The 26,724-nt window shown below is 42.0% G+C and overlaps 1 protein-coding gene across 1 annotated transcript in view; it reads left to right on the top strand.

Annotated features, from left to right (window-relative positions):
• The window catches only part of NPAS3 (neuronal PAS domain protein 3), a 535,722-nt gene that overhangs the window by 489,681 nt on the left and 19,317 nt on the right, over positions 1 to 26,724 (top strand). The window contains exons 8-9 of the mRNA XM_053697924.1: positions 11,888 to 12,035; positions 12,118 to 12,233. Coding sequence (XP_053553899.1) covers positions 11,888 to 12,035; positions 12,118 to 12,233 — 264 coding nt within the window. The remainder of the gene's footprint in view (positions 1 to 11,887; positions 12,036 to 12,117; positions 12,234 to 26,724) is intronic.

The following is a 26,724-nucleotide window of genomic DNA, read 5'->3' as shown; positions in this document are numbered from 1 at the left end:
CACCCACACAACCAACCTTACTCTAAAACCCACCCAATACCCCCTTAAAAAAAACTAACACTAACCCCTTGAAGATCACCTTACCGGGAGAAGTCTTCATCCAACCGGGCCGAAGTCCTCAACAAAGCCGGTAGAAGTCTTCATCCAAGCCGGGCGAAGTGGTCCTCCAGACGGGCAGAAGTCTTCATCCAGACGGCATCTTCTATCTTCATCCATCCGACATGGAGCGGCTCCATCTTCAAGACATCCGACGCGGAGCATCCTCTTCAAACGAAGTCTTCTTACTGAATGACGGTTCCTTTAAGTCCGGCGCAGAGCGGGTCCATCTTCAAGACATCCGACGCGGAGCATACTCTTCATCCGACGGCTAACACTGAATGAAGGTTCCTTTAAATGATGTCATCCAAGATGGCGTCCCTTCAATTCTGATTGGCTGATAGAATTCTATTAGCCAATCGGAATTAAGGTAGAAAAAATCCTATTGGATGATGCAATCAGCTAATAGGATTGAAGTTCAATCCTATTGGCTGATCAAATCAGCCAATAGGATTGAGCTGGCATTCTATTGGCTGTTCCAATCAGCCAATAGAATGCCAGCTCAATCCTATTGGCTAATTTCTGTAATTTAGTGGGGGGGGGGGGGTTGTACTTTAGCTAATTTTATTTAATTGTATTTAATTTAGGGAATTCATTTAATTATAGTGTAGTGTTAGGTGTTAGTGTAACTTAGGTTAGGTTTTATTTTACAGGTAATTTTGTCTTTATTTTAGCTAGGTAGTTTATTAAATAGTTAATAACTATTTAGTAACTATTCTACCTAGTTAAAATAAATGCAAACTTGCCTGTAAACTAAAAATAAACCCTAAGCTAGATACAATGTAACTATTAGTTATATTGTAGCTAGCTTAGGGCTTATTTTATAGGTAAGTATTTAGTTTTAAATAGGAATAATTTAGTTAATGATAGGAATTTTATTTAGATTTATTTAAATTATATTTAAGTTAGGGGGGTTAGGGTTAGACTTAGGTTTAGGGGTTAATACATTTAGAATAGTGGCGGCGACGTTGGGGCGGCAGATTAGGGGTTAATAAATATAATGTAGGTGTCGGCGATGTTGGGGGAAGCAGATTAGGGGTTAATAAGTATAATGTAGGTGGCGGCGATGTCCGGAGCGGCAGATTTGGGGTTAATAGTTATAATGTAGGTGTCAGCGATGTCAAGGGCGGTAGATTAGGGGTTAATAAGTGTAAGATTAGGGGTGTTTAGACTTGGGGTTCATGTTAGGGTGTTAGGTGTAAACCTAAATTTTATTTCCCATAGGAATCAATGGGGCTGCGTTAGGAGCTAAACGCTGCTTTTTTGCAGATGTTAGACTTTTTTTCAGCCGGCCCTTCCCGTTGATTCCTAGGGGGAAATCGTGCATGAGCACGCACAACCAGCTCACCGCTAACGTAAGCAGCGCTGGTATTGGAGTGAGGTGTGGAGCAAAATTTTGCTCAACGCTCACTTTTTGTCTGTTAACGCCGGGTTTGTAAAAACCCGTAATGCCAGCGCTGTATGAAAGTGAGCGGTGAGCATAAACTGCTCATTAGCACCGCATAGCCTCTAACGCAAAACTCGTAATCTAGCCGACTGTTAGTAATGGAATTACACTTTGATGAACTGTTCATATTTCAAATATGAATACTTTTATTGTTGATGTGGCTATTTTGCTTGGTATGAAGGTTGATATCACTATGACAGCCCTTTGGTGTTTTTTTCTGTTGGGGGGGACTTAAAACTGTTTAAAAGTCTGTTTGTTTTTTGCACTGTTGTTGGTCTGATGAAGGGGTGAACACCCCAAAACGTCACTAAGGAATAAAGTTTGGATACACTTGATAAAACCAGTGAGTGCTTCATCTTATTAACTCTCTCTCTAAGTGCGTGTGTTTGTCTGCATGTTTCAGTGCGTATGTATGTCTGCATGTGTGAGTGCGTTTGTATGTCTGCATGTATGAGTGCATGTGTATGTCTGCATGTGGGAGTGCGTTTGTATGTCTGCATGTGGGAGTGCGTTTGTATGTCTGCATGTATGAGTGCATGTGTATGTCTGCATGTATGAGTGCATGTGTATGTCTGCATGTGTGAGTGTGTTTGTATGTCTACATGTGTAAGTGCGTTTGTATGTCTGCATATATGAGTGCATGTGTGAGTGAGTCTGTATGTCTGCATGTATGAGTGCATGTGTATGTCTGCATGTGTGAGTGCATATGTCTCTCTGCATGTGTGAGTGCATTTGTATGTCTGCATGTATGAGTGCATGTGTATTTCTGCATGTGTGAGTGCGTTTGTATGTCTGCATGTATGAGTTCATGTGTATGTCTGTATGTGTGAGTAGGTGTGTATGTCTGCATGTGTGAGTGCATGTGTATGTCTGCATGTGTGAGTGTGTGCGTGTGTATGTCTGCATGTGTGAGTGCATTTGTATGTCTGCATGTGTGAGTATGTGTGTGTGTCTGCATGTGTGAGTGCATGTGTGTGTCTGCATGTGTGAGTGCATGTGTATGTCTGCATGTGTGAGTGTGTGTGCATGTGTGATTGAATGTGTCTGTCTTCATGTTAGTGCATGTGTATGTCTGCATGTGTGAATACACTGCATGTGTATGTTTGCATGTGTTATTGAATGTGTATGTCTGCATGTGTGAGTGCATATATCAGCATGTATGAGTGCATGTGTGATTGATTGAATGTGTCTGTCTGTAGTTGAGTGCATATATGAGTGCATGTGAATGCATGTGTATGTCTGCTTGTGTGAGTGCTGGGGTTGCCAGGTGTCCAGTATTCAACTGGACAGTCCGGTATTTTAGCAAGCTGTCCAGTACAGTCCTCATAAAAATAATGGACACTTAAACATCCAGTTTTTTAAATCCATAATGGTTAGCTAAATGTGAAAAGCCTCATATGCCTAAACTCATTACAAATATGCAGCAGAGAGAAGTAAGGGACAGCCAAGAGTGTCAACCCACTTCTGTTTATGTGTGTTACTGGCAGCCAAAGAGGTAACTTTATTGACTGTGTGGTACTAATAGCGAGGGGATAAAATGACGGCCTAGTTGTGAACAATTTACATTGTAGGTTCAAGTGTAGGGGCTGGCATAGAGCTTTAGGGAGCAATGTGTTATCTTCCATCTACCACTGTGCACAATTACCGACAGATTGTCCAGTCATTTTCTGGATAGCTGACAACCCTAGTGAATGCATGTGACTGTCTATGTAATAATATATATGTGAGTGCTGTTGTGTTATAATGTTTAGATTGGGTCTGTGTTTTTGAATATATACAAGCCTTTCTGTCAGTGTGTTTACGTCTAATTGAGTGAATTGAACTTGGTTTTCAATCCTGGAGACTGGTGGCCTGGGGAGGGTTATGAATTAATTTGTTTGGTAACAAGGGAATAAAGAAAGTGATGGGATTAATATAACATGTAGAGACCTAAATTTGACCTGTATAAATGCTGGTGGAGCAGAAGTATTATGTCATAAGGTTTGTTTGTTTTTTGCTTTTTTTTAATTCTCTGGGGCAATAATAGCATCTTCAGCAATCTACCTGCTCTTGCTTACATTTCATCTATTTTCGACTCTTGATTTGACCCTTTATAATTTTTTCTTATCTCTCTCCTCTCCTCCCCTGCACACTTTGTATTGTGTAGCACTTATTAGCCACAATTAAATAGACAATATGAATTTAGTGTCTGCTCCGGAGCCTTCCTCAGCTCTGTTCTGCAGCAAGATGATTAATGCAAATACATATTACTTGAGATAACCATTTAACCACTAATTTAGCCAAATTTATTACAGCAGTTAGAAGGTTTCTATTCCAGACAGACAGAGACAAGGACATTGTGAGAGGAAGGGAAGGTTTAGATGGTGACACACTGCCCTCTTCTGGTGACACCCTTGAACAGTTCTCCTCCACCTAATGCCCCATTTCTTAGGGATTATTGTCTGATTGTGCTGTATTGTTTGCTTCTTTAAACTCTTGGAAGTCAAACCCACAGCCCCAGCATAGTATTTAAAGCACTTTGCAGTCCAAGGTCTATATAAATGTTGCATTTTCCTTTTTTTTAAACTCTATATTGGCACCATATATACGTCTGGTGGAGAGGAGTTGGAAACAATTGGTAGGTATTATAGCAATATCAATGTTCAGCACTCCTGCAAAAGGTGCACGCTATAAAGTTCTGCACTCACCACAAAACAAAGCAAAATAAAAGTACAGAAAAGCAGCACCATTTGTCTTGTTCAAATTCTATTTATTTGGACATCCCCAAAGGATAAGTCAGGACAACGTTTCGGTCCAACTGACCTTAATCATGGTATGCTCCGTGCACAGCTCATAAGTATATTTTCCTATCAGTGCATTTCAGTGCCTGTTCTGCCAGTCTCTATATAAAAAATGCTATTATAGCCTTTTTTCTTTATAAAAAACCAACTGCCTAATAGAGGCTTATCGATTAATATGACTCTTTAATTCATAGCAGTCCATATTAGTGTGGTAAGTGTTCTATATAATCTTTATAGGATATTTACTGGTAAGGTATATAGACTTGGACCACTTGGAGTAGAAGGAAACTTCACTTCATATCCCCCCTTCTTCCACCTTAAGTTTTTTTCTTTCTATTTGGAGTAAGTGTCTTGTTTTGTTTTTTTGTGAAAAAAATAAATATGTTCTCATGGTCATTTACTGCCATTACATGAATCTGGCTACCCATAGACCTCTGTCAGGTCTTAGCGATGCCAGTTTGGACCCCAAAGTTCACATGATCGTTGGATTATTTCTAGCAGTATGTTGGAGTAAAGCCATGCTTTTTAGTTGTAATAATGGTCCCAACATGATCAAAAGTATGTCCTTTATTACAAAATGCAACATATAACTGCCACCATGGTGCTTGAAATCGGAACCCTTAGCCAAAAAAATTTGTAGCCTTGGGCTGCTGTAGCAGCTAAGAGCAGCCATCGATTGAATCAAATAAAGGAGCTTTCTAAATAAAGTATATTATACTTCATGAATGAAAGTGCCCTTTATTTGTTTCAATAGTAAATCCTAGCGTTTGTAAAACGCTAGAATTTACTTTCACTTTAAGGAAGATGTTTCAACACACAGGTTTGTTTTTCAGCCGGCAGCTGCCGTAGCCACGGTTTCCGGAGCTGCGAGATATTGGTGTGAATCCCTGTGTGAAATGGTCGAGGGGGAGACTTCCATCAACGAGATACAGGAGAAGATTAAGGCGCTGAAAAAGTCACCAATTCTTTCTGTTAGGATATGTTAGCCTTACCGATGCCATCTTGTTTTAGTTGCCATTTTGTCTTAGGCATCCATCTTGTCTAAGAAAGGTTTATTCTAACAGCTTATTATGTATCAAGAAATATGTAGATGTTATGAATATTTGTATAGCTAGAATGGCCTTGTGGATGTTCCTGGCGATGCGCCTGGAAGCCAGTTATCTCTATATGATGCCCACACGGCCTTGCTTTGGGATGCAATAGAAATACTCCTTTTCACCCAATTATATTTTAATTAGTTTCATTTCTTCAATGTGAAATATGGTGTGAGATGATGTAGTTATGAACACGTCATTGTTTAACCCTGTATACTGTAACTATCGCCTATAAAAAGTGTTGTTCATCTTCTAATAAACAGAATAGGTGTTAGACTGATTGCTGCATGGTCTGATTCCTGTCCTCTGGGATATCCCATCAAGTAACCCATTAATTTCCAGGTGAAAGTGTATGATCCAGGCCAAGTGGTGACAGACACCCCCCCCCCCCCCCGAAAATAACACCTAACAATTTTTATCTGTGATGCCAATATGCAAATTATTCGCCTGAACGCTAAGGTGTCAGGTTTTTCCGTTTTAGCTCGCAGGGCTCTGTGGCTAAATACTTGGTCTGCGGGCATGACCTCTAAGTCGAGGCTGTTGTCCCTGCCTTTTCAAGGAAAGATTCTGTTCGGTCCAGGATTGGATTCGATCATATCCACGGGATAAGAAGACTAAGCCTAAAGGATCTACTTTTCGTCCCTTTCGTGCGGACAAGGCCTAGCACCAGCAGCCCGCCACGAAAGTGGACCAGTCTAAGGAAACTTGGAAGCCGGCTCATTCTTGGAACAAGTCTAAGCAGAGTAAGAAGCCCGCCGAGACAAAATCGTCATGAAGGGGCGGCACCGACCGATCTCCAGACCAAGTAGGGGGCAGATTATCTCTCTTCTCAGAAACCTGGTTACAGGACATTCAGGACCCTTGGGTTCTGGAGGTTGTCGCCCAGGGTTACAGGATAGGGTTCAGATCCCATCCGCCCAGGGGCAGATTCCTCCTGTCAAACCTGTCTTCAAGACCAGAAAACAGAGAGGCCTTTCTAGAGTGTGTGTGGGATCTCTCCTCTCTCTGTGTTATAGTACCAGTACCCCTAGCAGAAAAGGGTCTAGGGTACTATTCAAATCTTTTTGTAGTTCCAAAGAAGGAGGGCAGGTTCCACCCGATTCTGGACCTAAAGTGTTTAAACAAGTTTCTGAATGTTCCATCATTCAAAATAGAAACGATCAGATCTATTCTGCCCCTAGTTCAAGAGGGACAGTTCATCACAACTATAGGCTTGAAGGACGCTTACCTTCATGTGCCAATCCACAGGGACCACTTCAAGTTCCTAAGATTTGTGTTTCTGGACCAACACTTCCAGTTTGTGGCCCTCCCCTTTGGTCTGGCGATGGCCCCGAGAGTCTTCACGAAGGTTCTAGGGGCGCTACATGCGGTGGCCAGAGCCAAAGGAATTGCTGTGGCGCCCTACCTGGACCACATCCTAGTCCAGGCGCCGTCGCAGAGGATCATTTGAGGGCTCTTCTTTTTTTGCTCCAATCTCACGGTTAGAAGATCAACTCAGGAAAGAGTTCCCTGGTTCCCAGCAACAGTGTGGAGTTCCTGGGCATGATAATAGATTCTATTTCCGGGAAAATATTTCTCACAGACCATCGACGCAGGAAGATTGCATCCTCTTGTCTTGCCCTTCAGTCCTCCTCAAGCCCCTCTGTGGCTCAGTGTATGGAGGTGATCGGACTCATGGTTTCCAGCATAGACGTCCTTCCATACGCCAGGTTCCATCTCAGACCTCTTCAATTGTGCATGTTGAGACAGTGAAACAGCGATTATTCAGATCTATAACAGATCTATAGCAGATATCCATGGATGCTCAGACTCGGATCTCCCTTTCTTGGTGGATCCATCTGGAGCAACTGTCCATGGGGACATCCTTCTTGAGACTGTCTTGGGAGATTGTGACCACCGACGCGAGTCTGGCAGGATGGGGAGCTGTTTGGGGTGCCAGGATAGCACAAGGCAGATGGTCCCGGGAGGAGTCTCTCCTTCCGATAAATATTCTGGAACTCCGAGCAATCTACAATGCTCTGAATGCATGGCCTCCTCTGGGGTTGTTCAGCTTCATCAGATTCCAGACCGACAACATTGCCTCGGTGGCTTACATCAACCATCAGGGGGTACGAGGAGCTTCATAGCCATGAGGGAGGTGTCTCAGATCTTGGAGTGGGCGGAGTCCCACAGCTGCTCGCTCTCAGCAATTCACATTCCAGGTGTGGACAACTGGGAAGCAGACTTTCTCAGCAGGCAATACTTCCATCCGGGGAAATGGTCTCTTCAACCTGAAGTGTTTGCGGAGATTTGTCTCAGGTGGGGAACGCCGGAAATAGATCTCATGGTGTCCAGACTCAATTGCAAGCTACCCCGATACAGGTCGAGGTCCAGGGATCCCCAGGCAGAGCTGATAGATGCCTTAGCGGTGCCTTGGGGGTTCAGCCTAGCTTACATTTTTCCGCCGTTACCACTTCTACCTCGTGTAGTGGCACTCATCAAACAGGAGCGAGCTTCGGCCATTCTGATTGCTCCATCATGGCCGCGGAGGACGTGGTTTGCCGATTTGGTGGGGATGTCATCCTCTCCGCCGTGGAGGTTACCCTGTCGCAGGGATCTGCTGGAACAGGGCCCTTTTCAACATCAAAATCTCGATTCTCTGAGGCTGACTGCGTGGAGATTGAACGCCTAGTCTTGGCCAAGAGAGACTTTTCTGAAAGTGTGATTGATACTCTAATTCAGGCGAGGAAGCCAGTCACATGTCGCATCTACCATAAGGTGTGGAGGACTTACTGGTCATGGTGTGAGAAACATGGATATTCTTGGCATAAGGTAAAGGTATCCAGGATTCTGTCCTTTCTACAAGACGGTTTGGAGAAGGGTCTTGCCGCCAGTTCCTTAAAGGGACAGATTTTGGCATTATCAGTCTTGTTGCATAGGAGACTAGCTGAGCTCCCTGACATCCAATTTTTTGTTCAGACTTTGTCTAGAATCAGGCCTGTCTTTAGACAGTCTGCTCCCCCATGGAGCTTAAACTTGGTCCTTAAGGTATTGCAGAAGGTTCCGTTTGAGCCTATGCATTCCATTGACATTAAGATTCTGTCCTGGAAGGTTCTCTTCCTGTTGGCCATTGCATCGGCACGCAGAGTATCTGAACTGGCTGCCTTGCAATGTGAGCCTCCATATCTGGTTTTTCATGTGGATAATGCTGTGTTTCGTGCTGGTTTGGGGTTTCTTCCCAAGGTGGTGTCTAACCGTAACATCAATAAGGAAATAGTGGTTCCTTCTTTGTGTCCTAACCCTTCTTCTTATAAGGAGAGGTTACTTCATAACCTGGATGTGGTTTGTGCCCTGAAGTTCTATCTTCAGCATGCGAAGGATTTCAGACAATCTACATCTCTTTTTTTTGGTGTATTCAGGGAAGCGCAAGGGGCAGAAAGCCTCTTCTACTTCTTTGTCCTTTTGGTTGAGGAGCTTGATTCGCTTGGCCTATGAGACAGCAATACATAAGCCTCATCAGAGGATCACGGCTCATTCCACTAGAGCTGTGGCTTCGGCTTGGGCCTTCAATAATGAGGCCTCTATGGAGCAAATTTGTAAGGCGGCTACCTGGTCCTCCTTACACACTTTTACAAAGTTTTACAAATTTGACGTTATTGCTTCTGCGGAAGCTGTTTTTGGCAGAAAGGTTTTGCAGGCTGTGGTGCCCTCAGATTAGGGTCCGCCTTTTCCCTCCCGGTTTTATTCAGTGTCTTCTAGAGCTTGGGTATATGTTCCCAACAGTAATGAATGAAGCCGTGGATTCTCCTCTCCTTTAGATGGAAAACATAAATTATGCTTACCTGATAATTTAATTTCCATCGAGGGGAGGAGAGTCCACGGTTCCCTTCCGTATTTCCGATGGCACCATTTATACCCTGATATTTCTCCTACTGTTCCTTGTTCCCTCGGCAGAGTGACTGGGGGATGAGGGAAGTGGGGGAGGTATTTAAGCCTTTGGCTGGGGTGTCTTTGCCTCCTCCTGGTGGCCAGGTTCTTAATTCCGAACAGTAATGAATGAAGCCGTGGACTCTCCTCCCCTCGATGGAAATGAAATTATCAGGTAAGCATTATGTTTTTATTCATATATTGTTTTATATTATTTATTTGCTGTGTTTAGAAGTTCACAAGCAGCATTTAGTAGAGAGATCTTGCCGACACACTTTCTCAAACTGAAGGAAGAACTTAAAGGGACACGGAACTTAAAATTTTTCTTTCGTGATTCAGATAGAGCATGCAATTTTAAGCAACTTTCTAATTTACTCCTATTATCAAATTGTCTTCATACTCTTGGTATCTTTATTTGAAATGCAAGAATGTAAGTTTAGATGCCGGCCCATTTTTGGTGAACAACCTGGGTTGTTCTTGCTGATTGGTGGATAAATTCACCCACCAATAAACAAGTGCTGTCCAGAGTTCTGAACCAAAATAAAAGCTTAGATGCCTTCTTTTTCAAATAAAGATAGCAAGATAACGAAGAAAAATTGATAATAGGAGTAAATTAGAAAGTTGCTTAAAATTGCATGCTCTATCTGAATCACGAAATAAAAAATTTGGGTTCAGTGTCCCTTTAAAGTACAAAAAGGAAAAGGGTGCCTAAAGTGCGACATAGGTCTAAATACTCTTATAAAAATATTTTTTTAGATAAATAACACTTAGTTTTCTAGTGTAAGCAGGAGCAAACAGAACCCTAAGAGAAGCATCAGATCCAAAAGAATTTTTGGATTATTACCTGAAATGCTTAATTTCTCTCTTTATGACATACAAAAGAATGACTTTTTCTTCTCTGTCATGTCTTCATATAAGATGCTTTTTTACAAGTGATCATATGATATTACATATATTAGAGAAAACTAGATTTTTATTTAATAAAATATTATTATTTAAAATAATATCATATTAAGGCCTTTCCTGGACATGCCCTTTTTCAGTCTGCTGTTGTTTTTTAGGGGGCCGTGACAATCCTCTTTTTACTTCTCTTTCTCTAAATAGATTCCTAAATTGGCTAAACATGAAGCATAGTATTAAAATGAAGGGCTTTATATAGAGGAAAAACTGGGTTCCTCAAGACTTCTGGGAAGTTTTTACATGCTCCATGTAGTACAAGGCTATATACCCAGTTAGTACATTTTACATTTTCACTTTAATGTTTAACATATCAGTTTATCCCTATGCGTTTGTTTATACTATATTACCCTTCTTTGGTCATTTTCTTTAGTCCATTTGCCTGTTTTTCTCTCCCTTTTTGTGTCATCCTTTTTACGACAAAAAAATGCCCTCATCTGTCTTTTATCACTCTTTTACCACAAGTCCCCTGATTTTAGGTTTCTCTCCCCTTTTCATCTGGGATTGTGTTCCTCTGAGAGGTGTAAATTATCTTTTACAAAATGAAAGTGCTTTATGACTGCCTGGGATTCCCCAATATTAGCCAAGGGATCAAAGCAGCATAAACACCTTCAAACAACCTCATATTTTCTGCACAACTCAGCGCACTCAAGCGCATGCGTGCACTAGTGATCCATTCTCTACTGAGCTCACCTCTGTCACTCTTTCCTACCTTAGAGCTGTAACTATTTCAAATACCAGCCCTTTAATGGGTACGCCACCTGGCTGATTTTACTTACCACCCGACTAAAATGTTAACCAAAAATAAGCTAAAATCAGCTAATATTAAATGTGTTTAATGTTTATTGCTCAAATTATCATTAAAGGGACATGAAACCCAATTTTTTTCTTTCATGATTTAGAAAGAGCATACCATTTTTAAACAACTTTCTAATTTACTTCTATTATCTAATTTGCTTCATTCTCTTGATATACTTTGCTGAAAAGCATATCTACATAGGCTCAGTAGCTGCTGATTGCTTGGTTGCTGCACATAGATGCCAAGTATGATTGGCTCATCCATGTGCATTGCTATTTCTTCAACAAAGGATAGCTAAATAATGAAGCAAATTAGATAATATAAGTAAATTGGAATGTTGTTTAAAATTGTATTCTCTACTTGAATCATGAAAGAAAATTTTTGGGTTTAGTGTCCCTTTAAATACATTTATATTAAACTATGCAATTTATTTGTGTTTGGATAGCTGAAAATGTTATGCTATTAGAAAGTATTACACTGCATCTACCCGGCTACTTTACAATGCAACCCGGCTGGCAACGTTTTCTTTGGAGAACACTGTAGTACATGTCTAGGGTCTATAAGAGTGGTTATAGGAGCATGTCTAGAACTTGTTAGTGTGAGGATGGAGGCGCATAACTGGTTAGTATTCTGTTGGGAATGACACACAACTTTAGAACCTTTTAGCATGGTGATGAAAGCACATTATATCTCTAGTACCTTATAATGGAATGAAGGGGACACAATATTCTAGGACCATTAAATATGGGAGGTGATGGGGTACAGTATGTTTTATAGGCCATATCAAGAGCTCTTCTCTCTCATGCAGTGCTAAACAAAGGGCAATGTGTGACCAAGTATTACCGCTGGATGCAGAAGAATGGGGGCTACATTTGGGTGCAGTCCTGTGCTACCATCGCCATCAATGCCAAGAATGCCAATGAGCGCAACATCATTTGGGTTAACTACATACTCAGGTATGCATAATGCTCTGCACCCATCCCACTTGAACTTTCTGCTTATAGGTATCATTTAACCATTGCTTTTTGCCTTCTGCAGCTTGCAAGAATACAAGGACACCCCAATGGATATTGCACAGCTTCCGCACTTGCCTGAAAAGACATCAGAATCTTCAGAGACATCTGACTCGGATACAGACTCCAAGGATAATTCAGGTAGGAAGGAATACTGCTGTCAGATTTCCACCTTCTATTATACAATATATATTATATATATTACACCTTTTAAAAGATGTTTATCCCTTGTCATTGTAAAACAAGTTTTTCTCTTATGCTTATAAGACCAAGTACAGCAGTGTTTCTCAACCGCGGTCCTCAAGTACCCCCAACAGGCCAGGTTTTCATTATAGCTGGCCTAGAGCACAGGTAAAATAATGAACTGATCAGTAACCACGGTAACTAACTTGCTCTTACCCATCAACTGATAAATTCACCTGTGCTCTAGTTCAGCTATAATGAAAACCTGGCCTGTTGGGGGTACTCGAGGACCGCGTTTGAGAAACACTGATGTACAGTACTAGTGGTTATATGGCCTCTATCTTCTGGAGCAGGTAAAAACGCCTCCCTGAAATCTAAGGTAACCCCTTATATACCCTTCCACTTTCTTCTTGAGTGCCTATATAGTGTGCAGTAAGCTTAGCTTTAGCGCTACTCCTTTATAATGTTTTGTTATTTTGCACATTGACAAATCTCAGCACAGCATGCTTACAGCTGTGACCTTGCAAGTAGGTGTAACATACCGGTATCACCTATACCGGCTTACCCTAGGTATCCCTAGAAGATTAATTATTCAACTTGGGAATTAGGTTACATGTTTCTTCTGTTAAGTGTGATCAGTCCACGGGTCATCATTACTTCTGGGATATTACTCCTCCCCAACAGGAAGTGCAAGAGGATTCACCCAGCAGAGCTGCATATAGCTCCTCCCCTCTACGTCACTCCCAGTCATTCTCTTGCACCCAACGACTAGATAGGATGTGTGAGAGGACTATGGTGATTATACTTAGTTTTATATCTTCAATCAAAAGTTTGTTATTTTAAAATAGCACCGGAGTGTGTTATTACCTCTCTGGCAGAGTTTGAAGAAGAATCTACCAGAGTTTTTGCTATGATTTTAGCCGGAGTAGTTAAGATCATATTGCTGTTTCTCGGCCATCTGAGGAGAGGTAAACTTCAGATCAGGGGACAGCGGGCAGATGAATCTGCATAGAGGTATGTAGCAGCTTTTATTTTCTGACAATGGAATTGATGAGAAAATCCTGCCATACCGATATAATGTCATGTATGTATACTTTACACAAAAAAGTCAGTATTCTGGGGAATGGTACTTGACTAGAATTACACTGTAAGAAGTACATAAAGCTGTTTAATAACTAGAAATTATGTTTAACGTTTTTGCTGGAATGTAAAATCGTTTTCATTTGCTGAGGTACTGAGTGAATAAATGTTTTGGGCACTATTTTTCCACTTGGCAGTTGCTTAATCTTTTTTCTGACAGTTTCTGTTCTCTCTCACTGCTGTGTGTGAGGGGGAGGGGCCGTTTTTTGGCGCTTTTGCTACGCATCAGATATTTCAGTCAGCAGCTCATTGTATTTCCTGCATGATCCGGTTCATCTCTACAGAGCTCAGGGGTCTTCAAAACTTATTTTGAGGGAGGTAATTTCTCTCAGCAGAGCTGTGAGAATTATAGTTGACTGAGACAAAAAACGTTTATTCTGTAATTTGTTTCCTGCTTTCAGAATTTGTTATCTTTGCTAATGGGATTAAACCTTTACTAAAGTTGTGTTGTTTATAAGGATTGAGGCTATAACTGTTTCAATTTATTAATTTTCAACTGTCATAGATCTTCTGTGCTTCTTAAAGGCACAGTACGTTTTTAATATTATTCTAATTGAATTGTATTCCAAGTTGCAAGTTTATTTGCTAGTAGTGTTAAACATGTCTGATTCAGAGGAAGATACCTGTGTCATTTGTTGCAATGCCAAAGTGGAGCCCAATAGAAATTTATGTACTAACTGTATTGATGCTACTTTAAATAAAAGTCAATCTGTACAAATTGAACAAATTTCACCAAACAACGAGGGGAGAGTTATGCCGACTAACTCGCCTCACGTGTCAGTACCTGCATCTCCCGCTCGGGAGGTGCGTGATATTGTAGCGCCGAGTACATCTGGGCGGCCATTACAAATCACATTACAGGATATGGCTACTGTTATGACTGAAGTTTTGGCTAAATTACCAGAACTAAGAGGTAAGCGTGATCACTCTGGGGTGAGAACAGAGTGCGCTGATAATATTAGGGCCATGTCAGACACTGCGTCACAGGTGGCAGAACATGAGGACGGAGAACTTCATTCTGTGGGTGACGGTTCTGATCCAAACAGACTGGATTCAGATATTTCAAATTTTAAATTTAAACTGGAAAACCTCCGTGTATTACTAGGGGAGGTGTTAGCGGCTCTGAATGATTGTAACACAGTTGCAATACCAGAGAAAATGTGTAGGTTGGATAAATATTTTGCGGTACCGGCGAGTACTGAGGTTTTTCCTATACCTAAGAGACTTACTGAAATTGTTACTAAGGAGTGGGATAGACCCGGTGTGCCGTTCTCACCCCCTCCGATATTTAGAAAAATGTTTCCGATAGACGCCACCACACGGGACTTATGGCAAACGGTCCCTAAGGTGGAGGGAGCAGTTTCTACTTTAGCTAAGCGTACCACTATCCCGGTGGAGGATAGCTGTGCTTTTTCAGATCCAATGGATAAAAAATTAGAGGGTTACCTTAAGAAAATGTTTGTTCAACAAGGTTTTATATTGCAACCCCTTGCATGCATTGCGCCGATCACGGCTGCAGCGGCATTCTGGATTGAGTCTCTGGAAGAGAACATTAGTTCAGCTACTCTGGACGACATTACGGACAGGCTTAGAGTCCTTAAACTAGCTAATTCATTCATTTCGGAGGCCGTAGTACATCTTACTAAACTTACGGCGAAGAATTCAGGATTCGCCATTCAGGCACGCAGGGCGCTGTGGCTAAAATCCTGGTCAGCTGATGTTACTTCTAAGTCTAAATTGCTTAATATACCTTTCAAAGGGCAGACCTTATTCGGGCCCGGGTTGAAAGAGATTATCGCTGACATTACAGGAGGTAAAGGCCATGCCCTGCCTCAGGACAAAGCCAAAGCTAAGGTTAGACAGTCTAATTTTCGTTCCTTTCGTAATTTCAAAGCAGGAGCAGCATCAACTTCCTCTGCACCAAAACAGGAAGGAGCTGTTGCTCGCTACAGACAAGGCTGGAAACCTAACCAGTCCTGGAACAAGGGCAAGCAGACCAGGAAACCTGCTGCTGCCCCTAAAACAGCATGAATTGAGGGCCCCCGATCCGGGATCGGATCTAGTGGGGGGCAGACTTTCTCTCTTCGCCCAGGCTTGGGCAAGAGATGTCCAGGATCCCTGGGCGCTAGAGATAATATCTCAGGGATACCTTCTGGACTTCAAATACTCTCCTCCAAGAGAGAGATTTCATCTGTCAAGGTTGTCAACAATCCAGACAAAGAAAGAGGCGTTTCTACGCTGCGTACAAGAGCTCTTGTTAATGGGAGTCATCCATCCAGTTCCACGATCGGAACAGGGACAGGGGTTTTACTCAAATCTGTTTGTGGTTCCCAAAAAAGAGGGAACTTTCAGACCAATCCTGGACTTAAAGATCCTAAACAAATTCCTAAGAGTTCCATTTCAAGATGGAGACTATTCGGACAATTTTACCTATGATCCAAGAGGGTCAGTACATGACCACTGTAGATTTAAAAGATGCTTACCTTCACATACCGATTCACAAAGATCATTACCGGTACCTAAGGTTTGCCTTCCTAGACAGGCATTACCAGTTTGTGGCTCTTCCATTCGGATTGGCTACAGCTCCAAGAATCTTCACAAAGGTTCTGGGTGCTCTTCTGGCGGTACTAAGACCGCGGGGAATCTCGGTAGCTCCATACCTAGACGACATTCTGATACAAGCTTCAAGCTTTCAAACTGCCAAGTCTCATACAGAGTTAGTACTGGCATTTCTAAGGTCACATGGATGGAAGGTGAACGAAAAGAAAAGTTCACTCGTTCCACTCACAAGAGTTCCCTTCCTGGGGACTCTTATAGATTCTGTAGAAATGAAGATTTACCTGACAGAGGACAGGCTAACAAGACTTCAAAGTGCTTGCCGCACCCTTCATTCCATTCAACACCCGTCAGTGGCTCAATGCATGGAGGTAATCGGCTTAATGGTAGCGGCAATGGACATAGTACCCTTTGCACGCTTACACCTCAGACCACTGCAACTGTGCATGCTAAGTCAGTGGAATGGGGATTACTCAGACTTATCCCCTTCTCTGAATCTGGATCAAGAGACCAGAAATTCTCTTCTATGGTGGCTTTCTCGGCCACATCTGTCCAGGGGGATGCCATTCAGCAGACCAGACTGGACAATTGTAACAACAGACGCCAGCCTTCTAGGTTGGGGTGCCGTCTGGAATTCTCTGAAGGCTCAGGGACAATGGAGTCAGGAGGAGAGTCTCCTGCCAATAAACATTCTGGAATTGAGAGCAGTTCTCAATGCCCTCCTGGCTTGGCCCCAGTTGACAACTCGGGGGTTCATCAGGTTTCAGTCGGACAACATCACGACTGTAGCTTACATCAACCATCAGGGAGGGACAAGAAGCTCCCTAGCTATGATGGAAGTATCAAAGATAATTCGCTGGGCAGAGTCTCACTCTTGCCACCTGTCAGCAATCCACATCCCGGGAGTGGAGAACTGGGAGGCGGATTTCTTAAGTCGTCAGACTTTTCATCCGGGGGAGTGGGAACTCCATCCGGAGGTCTTTGCCCAAATACTTCGACGTTGGGGCAAACCAGAGATAGATCTCATGGCGTCTCGACAGAACGCCAAGCTTCCTCGTTACGGGTCCAGATCCAGGGATCCAGGAGCAGTCCTGATAGATGCCCTGACAGCACCTTGGGACTTCAGGATGGCTTACGTGTTTCCACCCTTCCCGATGCTTCCTCGATTGATTGCCAGAATCAAACAAGAGAGAGCATCAGTGATTCTAATAGCACCTGCGTGGCCACACAGGACTTGGTATGCAGACCTGGTGGACATGTCATCCTGTCCACCTTGGTCTCTACCTCTGAAACAGAACCTTCTGATACAGGGTCCCTTCAAACATCAAAATCTAACTTCTCTGAAGCTGACTGCTTGGAAATTGAACGCTTGATTTTATCAAGACGTGGGTTTTCTGAGTCAGTTATTGATACCTTAATACAGGCTAGGAAACCTGTTACCAGAAAGATTTACCATAAGATATGGCGTAAATACCTATATTGGTGTGAATCCAAAGGTTACTCTTGGAGTAAGGTTAGGATTCCTAGGATATTGTCTTTTCTACAAGAAGGTTTAGAAAAGGGTTTATCTGCTAGTTCATTAAAGGGACAGATCTCAGCTCTGTCCATTCTGTTACACAAACGTCTGTCAGAAGTTCCTGACGTCCAGGCTTTTTGTCAGGCTTTGGCCAGGATTAAGCCTGTGTTTAAAACTGTTGCTCCACCATGGAGTTTAAACCTGGTTCTTAATGTTTTACAGGGCGTTCCGTTTGAACCCCTTCATTCCATTGATATAAAGTTGTTATCTTGGAAAGTTCTATTTTTAATGGCTATTTCCTCGGCTCGAAGAGTCTCTGAATTATCAGCCTTACATTGTGATTCTCCTTATTTGATTTTTCATTCGGATAAGGTAGTTCTGCGTACTAAACCTGGGTTCTTACCTAAGGTAGTTACTAACAGGAATATCAATCAAGAGATTGTTGTTCCTTCTTTGTGCCCAAATCCTTCTTCGAAGAAGGAACGTCTACTGCACAACCTGGATGTAGTCCGTGCTCTAAAATTTTACTTACAGGCAACTAAGGAATTTCGACAAACGTCTTCTCTGTTTGTCGTTTACTCTGGGCAGAGGAGAGGTCAAAAAGCTTCTGCTACCTCTCTTTCTTTTTGGCTTCGTAGCATAATTCGTTTAGCTTATGAGACTGCTGGACAGCAGCCTCCTGAAAGAATTACAGCTCATTCTACTAGAGCTGTGGCTTCCACTTGGGCCTTCAAGAATGAGGCCTCTGTTGAGCAGATTTGCAAGGCTGCAACTTGGTCTTCGCTTCATACTTTTTCCAAATTTTACAAATTTGACACTTTTGCTTCATCGGAGGCTATTTTTGGGAGAAAGGTTCTTCAGGCAGTGGTTCCTTCTGTATAAAGAGCCTGCCTATCCCTCCCGTCATCCGTGTACTTTTGCTTTGGTATTGGTATCCCAGAAGTAATGATGACCCGTGGACTGATCACACTTAACAGAAGAAAACATAATTTATGCTTACCTGATAAATTCCTTTCTTCTGTAGTGTGATCAGTCCACGGCCCGCCCTGTTTTTAAGGCAGGTAAATATTTTTTAATTTATACTCCAGTCACCACTTCACCCTTGGCTTTTCCTTTCTCGTTGGTCCTTGGTCGAATGACTGGGAGTGACGTAGAGGGGAGGAGCTATATGCAGCTCTGCTGGGTGAATCCTCTTGCACTTCCTGTTGGGGAGGAGTAATATCCCAGAAGTAATGATGACCCGTGGACTGATCACACTACAGAAGAAAGGAATTTATCAGGTAAGCATAAATTATGTTTTTTTATGGGCTTTTTTGAGGATAGCCCATGTAAATATATGTCCCCATTTCTTTTTTGAGGATAACGCATGTAAATATATGTCCCCATTTCTTCCTGCATAATATTTTTAGCATCTCTTTCAATTTTATAATATTGCTTCTACATTTATGACCTAAATCTTAAGTAATCGGCTACTGGTAGTGACTGTTATAAAACAATATTGCAGACCTGTTGCTACCAATAAGCCATCATACTTGGGCCACTATATATTTGAGTAACTCAAGCAGTAAAGCAGCTCCCAAATAATAGTAATGGGTGGTACTCTTTATAGAAGCCGCTATGATGTAACATCAGCACTATACTACGACTGGCACTAATATGTGTGGCAGCCCCCATCTCACTTTGTGTGTCCTAAAAGGAGATGTACAACTGCTTTAGCTTTCATACAACTGCATTTAAAGAATTTATGTTAAAAAAGATGGATAATCTGTTGAACCGCTTGTGCAATGATAAATGCTGACAGCGTATGCTGTCAGCATTTATCGATGTGCAGCGGACATGATACGCTATATCGTATCATGTCCGCTCGCACTTTGATAAATATGCCCCATAGACATATATATATAAGTGCATTGGAGCCCTTCACAGTTAAGTAGATGAAAACATGTAAAAGTACATTTATGCAATATTCATTTTTCATGAAGTGTTTTACTGTGTATTTACTGTAAATATTTCACATTCTAATGTTCTGCACATATATGTGTTTTTAAATAGATATTCATATATATATTTGTATTTATCTATACCTATATATAATTATATATATATATATATATATATATATATATATATATATATAAATATATAAAAAAAATAGAAGGCACTCACCGGAATAAAGTCTTTTCACCCCTTGTTAAATCCGGTGAGTACCTTCTATTTTTTGCTATATTTACATATTTGTAGTGCACCCCGGTACAATAACGGGCGTCGAGAGTGCTAGGCCATACTGAACTTGTGTACAGTGGGGCAAAAAAGTATTTAGTCAGCTACCAATTGTGCAAGTTCTCCCACTTAAGAAGATTATAGAGGCCTGTAATTTTCATCATAGGTATACCTCAACTATGAGAGACAAAATGTGGAAACAAATCCAGACAATCACATTGTCTGATTTGGAAAGAATTTATTTGCAAATTATGGTGGAAAATAAGTATTTGGTCAATATCAAAAGTTCATCTCAATACTTTGTTATATATCCTTTGTTGGCAATGACAGAGGTCAAACATTTTCTGTAAGTCTTCACAAGGTTGTCACACACTGTTGCTGGTTTGTTGGCCCATTCCTGCATGCAGATCTCCTCTAGAGCAGTGATGTTTTGGGGCTGTCGCTGGGCAACACAGACTTTCAACTCCCTCCAAAGGTTTTCTATGGGGTTGAGATCTGGAGACTGGCTAGGCCACTCCAGGACCTTGAAATGCTTCTTACGAAGCCACTCCTTTGTTGCCCGGGCGGTGTGTTTGGGATCATTGTCATGCTGAAAGACCCAGCCACATTTCATCTTCAATGCCCTTGCTGATGGAAGGAGGTTTGCACTCAAAATCTCACGATACATGGCCCCATTCATTCTTTCATGTACACGGATCAGTCGTACTGTTCCCTTTGCAGAGAAATAGCCCCAAAGCATGATGTTGCCACCCCCATGCTTCACAGTAGGTATGGTGTTCTTTGGTTGCAACTCAGCATTTACTTTGGTTTCATCTGACCATATGACATTCTCCCAATCTGATTCTGGATCATCCAAATGCTCTCTAGCATACTTCAGATGGCCCCGGACATGTACTGGCTTAAGCAGGGGGTCATGTCTGGCACTGCACGATCTGAGTCCCTAGCGGCGTAGTGTATTACTGATGGTAGCCTTTGTTACGTTGGTCCCGGCTTTCTGCAGGTCATTCACTTGGTCCCCCTGTGTGGTTCTGGTATGTTTGCTCACCGTTTTTGTGATCATTTTGACCCCACAGGGTGAGATCTTGCGTGGAGCCCCAGATCGAGGGAGATTATCAGTGGTTTTGTATGTCTTCCATTTTCTAATTATTGCTCCCACAGTTAATTTCTTCACGCCAAGCTGCTTGCCTATTGCAGATTCAGTCTTCCCAGCCTGGTGCAGGTCTACAGTTTTGTTTCTGGTGTCCTTCGACAGCTCTTTGGTCTTCACCATAGAGTTTGGAGTGTGACTGTTTGAGGTTGTAGACAGGTGTATTTTATACTGATAACAAGTTCAAACAGGTGCCATTAATACAGGTAATGAGTGGAGGACAGAGGAGCCTCTTAAAGAAGAAGAATTTTGCCTTTATGTGTCAACTTCATGCATTTCATTGGAAAAACAAAATAAATGGGTTTTCCTTCCATAAGGCAGGGAGAGTCCACAACTTCATTCCTTACTGTTGGGAAATAGAACACCTGGCCACCAGGAGGAGGCAAAGACACCCCAGCCAAAGGCTTAAATATCTCTCCCACTTCCCCTATCCCCCAGTCATTCTTTGCCTTTCGTCACTATAGGAGGTGGCAGAGAATTGTCAGAAGATTTGGATAGTCCTGTAATGGGTATGTTCCCTTCAAGAAAGGACTGGAGTTTTAAGTAATCATGTCAATCTTTCAGTGAGAGTATTGATAAAAGTTAGAGTCTGGAGATGCAGGGAAAGTTTTTCTGCAAACCTATCCAGACTGTCGCCTAACAGCTCCTGAGCAATTAGTGTTGACGAGTTTCACTGCTTGCTGTTGCACACTCAAGTCCATGTCAGAGCATCGCTGCAAGACTGTCACACTTGAGAGGGTGTGCCTGTTCCACAGCATGGATCCTGGAGGGTAAGACCGTTTTATATATACACTTTTACTATACAGGGTCACAGTGTGGGTCCTTTATGACTCAATAGGATCAAGGGTTAATATCTCCTTCAGGGAGATTATTTGAACAGAAAGGGGTTATTTATAACTGCTTTAATGTGAGGGTTTTTTGGGCTCATGGACTGTGTGCTTTTGGCTTGGAACAAACAAGTTTCACTTTCGTTTTTGAGTGTTGCGCAGCTCATAATAGCTTAACGCTTTTTTCATAGAAGGAGGTCCTGTCCTACGCACCACGTGACCGGTGCAGTCTTTTCATTTTGCTTCTACATCTGTGTTGATTTTAAGTGTACTGTGCACAAGTTTAGTTGTATGTACAGGTAATGATCACTAGATTGTAGTATGTGCATGTTAAACATTAATGTGTAATTTAGGAGTTAATTGAAGAGGTGTGGTTTTTACCTGCATATAGGTATTTAAGTAGGCATGTTTGTACATACAATGCATGAACATAATTAAGAGTACATAGCCCAAAACGTTGTTCCTTTTATCTACTGTTTGCTCCCTATCTTGAGATGGAATAAAGGAGTTGGATATTACAAGTGGTGCGGCTGTTTCTTTGTATTCAGCATTTACCTGTGGGGCCTTGCAGTTGCCCTTTTTACAGCCTGCACACAGTACCAGGTCGCTTGTGCTGGATATAGTTTGTATTGGGTCTAGGAGGTTGTCAGTGCCCCAGCCATTGGGATTATAAAGGTGACTTTTTTTTTTTAATAAAAGCATTCTTTTCTTTTTTTAAGACATGATGAGTCCACGGATCATCTTAATTACTAATGGGATATTCACCTCCTGGTTAGCAGGAGGAGGCAATGAGCACCACAGCAGAGCTGTTAAATAGCTCCTCCCTTCCCTCCCACTCCAGTCATTCTCTTTGCCTACGTTAGTGATAGGAAGAGGTAAAGTGAGGTGTTAGATTAGATTCTTCAATCAAGAGTTTATTATTTTTAAAGTAGTGCCAGGGTGTGCTGCTTTGTTCTAGGGTGTAGCCGTAGTCCATATCAGTCTCTACAGTAGAGCTTTGGTGGCTTTAGAGCAATGGGAACATGTGGGACATAATTCTCACTGCGCCTCCCATATTTCTTGCTGCCCTATATCCTTCAGTCTGGGGTTATCTTTAACTCAGCATTTTATTCTCCTCAGGTCAATGTGAGGGATAGGACCTCTCAAGCCTGAGAGCTGCCTTGCTGCCAGACAGAAGTCAAGGTAAGTGCTAACTTAGTTTATGGGGAAAGGACTCAGAATTTTAATAAGCACATTGGAACTCATAACATAAGGGGCTCTGTATAAATGTAGTGCTTTATGTTGGGACATTATATGTTTTTTACATGTGAAAAAACTTTATTTGGGCAGTATTATTATTGCAAGGCACTGGGGCTAAGGAGTTACACTGCATTTTAATGGCTACGGTGGTTTCATTATATTATTTCTCCAACATTGGTGTGTCCGGTCCACGGCGTCATCCTTACTTGTGGGATATTCTCTTCCCCAACAGGAAATGGCAAAGAGTCCCAGCAAAGCTGGCCATATAGTCCCTCCTAGGCTCCGCCCACCCCAGTCATTCTCTTTGCCGTTGCACAGGCAACATCTCCACGGAGATGGTTAAGAGTTTTTTGGTGTTTTAATGTAGTTTTTATTCTTCTATCAAGTGTTTGTTATTTTAAAATAGTGCTGGTATGTACTATTTACTCTGAAACAGAAAAGGATGAAGATTTCTGTTTGTAAGAGGAAGATGATTTTAGCAGACAGTAACTAAAATCGATTGCTGTTTCCACATAGGACTGTTGAGATGAAGTAACTTCAGTTGGGGGAAACAGTTAGCAGACTTTTCTGCTTAAGGTATGACTAGCCATATTTCTAACAAGACTGAGTAATGCTGGAAGGCTGTCATTTCCCCTCATGGGGACCGGTAAGCCATTTTCTTAGTCAAACATAAAAGAATAAAGGGCTTAAAAAGGGCTAAAAAACTGGTAGACATTTTTATGGGCTAATTCGATTGCTTTATTGGGGCATATTATTCAGATTCTAGCTAACAATTGGCATTTATAATCTTGGGGAACGTTTAAAAAACGGCAGGCACTGTGTTGGACACCTTTTTTAGTCAGGGGGCCTTTCTAGTTATAGACTGAGCCTCATTTTCGCGCCATTACTGCGCAGTTGTTTTTGGAGAGCAGGGCATGCAGATGCATGTGTGAGGATCTAAGAATCACTAAAAAAGCTTCTAGAAGGCGTCATTTGGTATCGTATTCCCCTCTGGGCTTGGTTGGGTCTCAGCAAAGACTATAGCTGGGACTGTATAGGGGTTAAATTTAAAAACGGCTCCGGTTCCGTTATTTTAAGGGTTAAAGCTCTGAAATTTGGTGTGCAATACTTTTAATGCTTTAAGACACTGTGGTGAAATTTTGGTAATTTTTGAACAATTCCTTCATACTTTTTCACATATTCAGTAATAAAGTGTTTTCAGTTTGAAATTTAAAGAGACAGTAACGGTTTTATTTTAAAACGTTTTTTGTGCTTTGTTGACAAGTTTAAGCCTGTTTAACATGTCTGTACCTTCAGATAAGCTATGTTCTATATGTATGAAAGCCAATGTGTCTCCCCATTTAAATTTATGTGATAATTGTGCCATAGCGTCCAAACAAAGTAAGGACAGTAATGCCACAGATAATGATATTGCCCAAGATGATTCCTCAAATGAGGGGAGTAAACATGATACTACATCATCCCCTACTGTGTCTACACCAGTTTTGCCCATACAGGAGGCCCCTAGTACATCTAGTGCGCCAATACTTATTACCATGCAACAATTAACGGCTGTAATGGATAACTCCATAGCAAATCTTTTATCCAAAATGCCTACTTATCAGAGAAAGCGCGATTGCTCTGTTTTAAACACTGAAGAGCAAGAGGGCGCTGATGATAACTGTTCTGACATACCCTCACACCAATCTCAAGGGGCCATGAGGGAGGTTTTGTCTGATGGAGAAATCTCAGATTCAGGAAAAATTTCTCATCAAGCTGAACCTGATGTTGTGACATTTAAATTTAAATTAGAACATCTCCGCGCACTGCTTAAGGAGGTGTTATCTACTCTGGATGATTGTGACAATTTGGTCATTCCAGAGAAATTATGTAAGATGGACAAGTTCCTAGAGGTTCCGGTGCCCCCCGACGCTTTTCCTATACCCAAGCGGGTGGCGGACATAGTAAATAAAGAGTGGGAAAAGCCCGGCATACCTTTTGTTCCCCCCCCTATATTTAAGAAATTATTTCCTATAGTCGACCCCAGAAAGGACTTATGGCAGACAGTCCCCAAGGTCGAGGGGGCGGTTTCTACTCTAAACAAACGCACTACTATTCCTATCGAAGATAGTTGTGCTTTTAAAGATCCTATGGATAAAAAATTAGAAGGTTTGCTTAAAAAGATTTTTGTGCAGCAAGGTTACCTTCTACAACCAATTTCATGCATTGTTCCTGTCACTACGGCAGCGTGTTTCTGGTTCGAGGAACTAGAACAGTCGCTCAGTAGAGAAACTCCATATGAGGAGGTTATGGACAGAGTTCACGCACTTAAATTGGCTAACTCTTTTGTTTTAGATGCCGCTTTGCAATTAGCTAGATTAGCGGCGAAAAATTCAGGGTTTGCTATCGTGGCGCGCAGAGCGCTTTGGCTAAAGTCTTGGTCAGCGGATGTGTCTTCCAAGACAAAATTGCTTAACATCCCTTTCAAAGGTAAAACATTATTTGGACCAGAATTGAAAGAGATTATTTCAGACATCACTGGGGGAAAGGGCCACGCCCTCCCACAGGATAGGTCTTTTAAGGCTAAAAATAAGCCTAATTTTCATCCCTTTCGCAGAAACGGACCAGCCTCTAATTCTGCATCCTCTAAGCAAGAGGGTAATGCCTCACAGCCCAAACCAGCCTGGAAACCAATGCAAGGCTGGAACAAGGGTAAGCAGGCCAAGAAGCCTACCACTGCTACCAAAACAGCATGAAGGGATAGCCCCCGATCCGGGACCGGATCTAGTGGGGGGCAGACTCTCTCTCTTTGCTCAGGCTTGGGCAAGAGATGTTCAGGATCCTTGGGCGCTAGAAATAGTTTCTCAAGGTTATCTCCTGGAATTCAAGGAACTACCCCCAAGGGGAAGGTTCCACAGGTCTCACTTATCCTTAAACCAAATAAAGAGACAGGCATTCTTACATTGTGTAGAAGACCTGTTAAAGATGGGAGTGATACATCCAGTTCCAATAAGAGAACAAGGAATGGGATTTTATTCCAATCTGTTCGTAGTTCCCAAAAAAGAGGGAACATTCAGACCAATTTTGGATTTGAAGATCCTAAACAAATTTCTCAGGGTACCATCGTTCAAAATGGAAACTATTCGAACGATCCTACCCACCATCCAGGAAAGTCAATTTATGACTACCATGGATTTAAAGGATGCGTACCTACATATTCCTATCCACAAGGAACATCATCAGTTCCTAAGGTTCGCTTTTCTGGACAAGCATTACCAGTTTGTGGCACTTCCATTCGGATTAGCCACTGCTCCAAGGATTTTCACAAAGGTACTAGGGTCCCTTCTAGCGGTTCTAAGACCAAGGGGCATTGCAGTAGTACCTTACTTGGACGACATCCTAATTCAAGCGTCGTCCCTGTCAAAAGCAAGGCTCATACGGACATCGTCCTAGCCTTTCTCAGATCTCACGGATGGAAGGTGAACAAAGAAAAAAGTTCTCTGTCCCCGTCAACAAGAGTTCCCTTCTTGGGAACAATAATAGATTCCTTAGAAATGAGGATTTTTCTGACAGAGGTCAGAAAATCAAAACTTCTAAGCTCTTGTCAAGTACTTCATTCTGTTCCTCGTCCTTCCATAGCGCAGTGCATGGAAGTAATAGGATTGATGGTTGCAACAATGGACATAGTTCCTTTTGCACGAATTCATCTAAGACCATTACAACTGTGCATGCTCAGACAGTGGAATGGGGATTATACAGACTTGTCTCCGATGATTCAAGTAGATCAAAAGACCAGAGATTCACTCCGTTGGTGGCTGACCCTGG

The sequence above is a fragment of the Bombina bombina genome, chromosome 1 (assembly GCF_027579735.1).
Source record: "Bombina bombina isolate aBomBom1 chromosome 1, aBomBom1.pri, whole genome shotgun sequence".
Taxonomy (NCBI): Eukaryota; Metazoa; Chordata; class Amphibia; order Anura; family Bombinatoridae; genus Bombina; species Bombina bombina.
This window is presented reverse-complemented; position numbering and strand designations above follow the sequence as displayed.